At 43.8% G+C, this 4756-nt stretch overlaps 1 protein-coding gene across 4 annotated transcripts; it reads left to right on the top strand.

The window, feature by feature from the left end:
- Nucleotides 1–2119: 2119 nt before the first annotated feature.
- apoc2 (apolipoprotein C-II) lies at nt 2120–4435 on the top strand. Of its 4 annotated transcripts, none has more exons than XM_038994955.1 (5): nt 2134–2246; nt 2751–2782; nt 3038–3100; nt 3731–3932; nt 4028–4435. In XM_038994955.1, exons 3-5 carry the CDS (start codon nt 3052–3054, stop codon nt 4113–4115), a joined length of 339 nt encoding a protein of 112 aa, XP_038850883.1. In that variant the 5' UTR covers nt 2134–2246; nt 2751–2782; nt 3038–3051; the 3' UTR covers nt 4116–4435. The 4 variants fall into 4 exon arrangements, with proteins under 4 accessions (XP_038850884.1, XP_038850883.1, XP_038850882.1 ...); XM_038994954.1 differs by having other exon boundaries at nt 2135–2246; nt 2751–2798; XM_038994953.1 differs by having other exon boundaries at nt 2138–2246; nt 2751–2820.
- Nucleotides 4436–4756: the final 321 nt, after the last annotated feature.

Here is a 4756-nt window from a genome sequence, read left to right as displayed (position 1 = left end):
ATTAGCTTACCACGATAGCCAGAAACACAACACCATTTACCAGCAGCAAAGGTTAGCGATCGTAACAAGCAAGCAAAAGATATATAATTTTAGACTAACCTTCATAAACTTCCTCAGATGACAGTCCTGTAACATCATATTACACAATGCATATAGGGTTTGTTCGAAAATGTGCATATGTAGCGGCACAAATCGTGGTTATACAATGTGAGTAGTGGCCAAACTTCAAGCAATCTGTCCGGCGCCATCTTGGAGAGGCACCTAATCTAATCGATAGCTATTCATAAACTTGACTAAAAAATACAGGTTGGACAGCAAATGAAAGATACATTAGTTCTTAATGCAACCGCTGTGTTAGATTTTTAGAATTAACGTTACTGCGCATACAGCGTGCGCTAAAGCGAGACCGCACCGAAATTCATGGCGGAATTATTGTTTAACATTTGTCAACATAAATACGAATTAACAGCATAAAGACTTCTTACTATTTGACGAGCTTCCATCAGAATCTTGGGCAAGGTGTCCTTTCTCCAGAACAATCGTCTTTTGGTTGAAAGATGTCCTCTTCTCCTGTAGAAATAGCAGCTAACGCTAGCCATGTGCCGGAGAGGTGTCCAACTAGCGATAGCGTGTGACAAAGAAATTCCAGAAAATCGCAATAAACTGATATAAACTGCTATAAGTCGGTTTAAATTAACTACCTTATGAAGTTTTTAAGACAAAAATCGAATTAAATCAGAGCCGGAGATATAGAACTGCTAAAACGAAAGCTTTTCAGGAAGCCATTGTGATGACGCCATTGTGATGTCCCTCCTGCGCCAGGTGCCCCGTTTAAAAGAACGGACCTTCCGTTCCAAAAGCTTTTATAGTGCCCCAGATGGTGCAATCCACTCCATTCAAATTCTCACCGCTTACTGACATCTAGAGGAAGGCGTATGCAGTGCATGTAGCCCCATAGCTTACATGGGAATTTATAAACTGACCCTGGAACAGAGACCTCGATTTCAGAAATCTCACTCCTTGACAGGAAGTGTGCTGCAGAATGAGTTCTGTTTCACTCAGAGAAATAATTCAAACGGTTTTAGAAACTAGAGAGTGTTTTCTATCCAATAGTAATAATAATATGCATATTGTACGAGCAAGAATTGAGTACGAGGCAGTTTAATTTGGGAACGAATTTTTACAAAGTCGAAATGGCGCCCCCCTATTGACAAGAAGTTTTAAGGCAAAGTTTAGTATTTCACAACTTAATGTTAAGTTTGTAGTGTCTTTTAAAAGAAAACAGAAGCATGGATTACAGTTTCTCCTGGCCCATAAACACTTTCAGCATGAGGAAACATCTAATATACTGAACTCCCCCGTTAAACCAATCTTGTCTAACATGGGAAATGTAACATAATACTGGAAATGTACAATCATACTTTATTGTAAAATTACTTGACCTCACACACACAGCCAGGACAGGTTATTAAGAGGATTTCTTAGCTAAAAGATCATGGCAGATTCATCACAATACACCTGAAGATTTGGATGATGCAGTTTAAACAGCCCACAGCTACAGCACTGGGCTTTACATTAGATATTCAGTGATAACAGATCATGCTGCCCCACCATTAACTTTCACTGGTAGTGAGTCACTGACCGATAGTTTACCAGCACCACTTGGTGAATCTTTGTCTTAGTTTCCCATCACCATTTGAGTGCAGTGGGGTCTGTGCTAACCTGTAGTAACCAGACCGACGTGTCAATGGTGATCTAGACTTAGGACTGTGTGCTTAGGCAAGGGAGGGGGTAGGTAGAAGGGGGTGGTGGTAGGGGGTTGTAATATGAACACAAGATGTTACTCTACTGACTTAAAAAGACCAATAAAAATCAACCAGTCCCCAATCAAAACCAATCAGCAAGCAGGATAACTTGTCCTGTTACATTTCAATGCAGCTATCTGCATTGGCAAATACACAGATTCCCTTACACTAAACTCAAATGATACTAAATCAACACATGAACATGTTACTGTCATAGCATCTCCATCTTTGACCCTGTCTGCCCTCTCACTTTCTTTATCACATATAGAAACACCTGAACAGTGGGTGTTTATCTCCGAGGAGTGCACTTTGGCTCGGAGAACGACAAGTCAACACATCCCCACTCATATATATATATATATATATACAGGCTAGCTCACCGCCGCCTCTCAGCTACTGCCTGCTATTCATTCCTGTCACCCAGTACGGAGAGGAGAAACAGTAAGTACAGCCATGTTCGTTTGGTTCACAATCTTTTGGTTCGCCATCTTTTAGTTCACCATCTTCTTTAGGTTCACACACATGCATGGAGAAAAAGAAAACACTTCTTACTAGTGTAGCTACTTCAGGGTGCACGTCTTGATAATATCACTGTTATAAGGTGTTGTATTGTATAAGATGGGTACTACACATGTCTGTCTCCAGACTGTTGGACAAAATGCTCTCTGGGAGAGATCAAGTAGAGGGTATTGAGAGGGGTTCCAACTGAACAGAATAACTAAATAAATGATGGCATGTCAATAAAGATGTAGGATATTCATTTGATCACCCTGTTGTTACAGGACATTTAAATGCAAACGTGTAGTATATTCAATATTTAAAAAGTCTTCTAAAGTTAGCAATTTAACATTTCAGAGTTGATTTGCTAACTAAAAATGTATCAACCCCAACAAAAATGTCCATTAATTATAATCCACATAATAATTCACATTTCCTGTTTTCCAGGATTATTTTCCTGCTGTGAGAAACTGGTCACAGTAAGATCCTGCATCTGTATGTGGTCTGCTGCATCATAGTGAGATACAAACCCAGAAAAATTATAGTTTCATTGTCATTGAAAACATTGCCAACCTCAGAATAGCCTTACCTTAGTCATTGGAAACCTGATAAAATAGAAGAGATTAGATGAGGCTAAGAGCAGAGCTGAACAGGAAGAGGAAATGATGCTGACTTGTGGACAAGTTGATGAATGGTTTATCTGACCCTCACCAAGATGTTTGCTTTGCACACAGATCTGAGTGACATCATGAACAAGCTTCTGGTCATCACTGTGCTCGTCACTCTTCTGGGCCTCAGTAAGTACACAGTCAAGACACCGACCGACCGACCGACCGACCGACCGACCGACCGACCGACCGACCGACCGACCGACCGACCGACCGACCGACCGACCGACCGACCGACCGACCGACCGACCGACCGACCGACCGACCGACCGACCGACCGACCGACCGACCGACCGACCGACCGACCGACCGACCGACCGACCGACCGACCGACCGACCGACCGACCGACCGACCGACCGACCGACCGACCGACCGACCGACCGACCGACCGACCGACCGACCGACCGACCGACCGACCGACCGACCGACCGACCGACCGACCGACCGACCGACCGACCGACCGACCGACCGACCGACCGACCGACCGACCGACCGACCGACCGACCAGGATGTCTTTTTTGCAGCCTCACTGTGCATCCCAGAAGATTGCTTTATCATAATAGCATTTTGTTACACCCACAATAACATCTGCTAAATATGTTTATGCAACCAATACAATTTGATTTCATTTGAAACGTTAAACACTCCAGACTGCAAATAAGAGCACCTCGAGCGGCACATTGACTGACTGACTGACAACCAACCATCTTGACCCTCTATCCCTAACCCTATCCCTAACCCTAACCCTCCCCTTCCAGATGCTCAGGACCTCCGTCTGCCTAGGCAAGCTGAGGAGGGTATGCCTGAGGAACCGGTCGCTGATGTTGCCGAGGCTGATGGAGAGCAGGGAACCCTGGAAAAGCTGACCAGCGCCGTCAAGAGCTACTACGAAACATCCATCAGCACCGCCTCTAGCTGGCTGGACAGCATCAAGGGCTTGAAGCTGGAGGAGAAGGCCAAGTAAGACGCACACACACACACACAAGAACTGAACAGCAGGTAAAAATAGCAGGCTGACAGTTAATGCATTGTCCATGTGTCTGTGTGTCCATCAGGAATGCCTTTGTTGACACCAGCATGGCGGTGAGCACCTACTCTGGCATCCTGCAGGACCAGTTCTACCACATCTTATACCAACAGTAAAGACCCTTCCTTGTTTCCCTCTATGTCCCCAACGTCCTCAAAATGCCTTGGTGAGGATAGCGTCGCAGCTGTGGGCCCCTACTCTGTCATCCTGGAGCCTCCGATCAGCTTCACCAGACCTCCAACCCTCGGTGACGTCCCCCTGGAGTCTGTGTAGATTGAAATGCAGTATTATTTAATGTCAACATTTTACATTTTAGTCATTTAGCAGATGCTCTTATCCAGAGCGACTTACAATTAGTGCATTCATCTGTTGTTGTTTTTTATGTCAACGTATCTTGTAATAAAAACATGCGTTTGTAGAAAACCAGTAAACCCTATGTGTTTCTTGAGGGGCATTATTCATATGAGTCAGTACGATCATTGTACTTAGTGTTTTATTATCAGACAAAGTTGAGAGACGTAGGATATGTTCATGCATATCTCCCACAGGTTTGTGACCTCAATATGGTTGTGTACAGTTGAAGTCGGAAGTTTTTAATTTTAATTTTATTTCACCTTTATTTAACCAGGTAGGCAAGTTGAGAACAAGTTCTCATTTACAACTGCGACCTGGCCAAGATAAAGCAAAGCAGTTCGACACATACAACAACACAGAGTGTACACATGGAGTAAAACAAACATACAGTCAATAATAGAGT

Source organism: Salvelinus namaycush, chromosome 5 (assembly GCF_016432855.1).
Source record: "Salvelinus namaycush isolate Seneca chromosome 5, SaNama_1.0, whole genome shotgun sequence".
In the NCBI taxonomy this organism is placed as follows: domain Eukaryota; kingdom Metazoa; phylum Chordata; class Actinopteri; order Salmoniformes; family Salmonidae; genus Salvelinus; species Salvelinus namaycush.
This window is presented reverse-complemented; position numbering and strand designations above follow the sequence as displayed.

Excerpts from the sequence above, each read along its gene's own strand:
- apoc2 (XM_038994956.1), top strand. The coding sequence starts at position 3,052 with ATGAACAAGCTTCTGGTCATCACTGTGCTCGTCACTCTTCTGGGCCTC. Across the intron at positions 3,101-3,730 it reads CGTCACTCTTCTGGGCCTCA|ATGCTCAGGACCTCCGTCTG; the intron begins GTAAGTACACAG and ends CTCCCCTTCCAG. Across the intron at positions 3,933-4,027 it reads AAGCTGGAGGAGAAGGCCAA|GAATGCCTTTGTTGACACCA; the intron begins GTAAGACGCACA and ends TGTGTCCATCAG.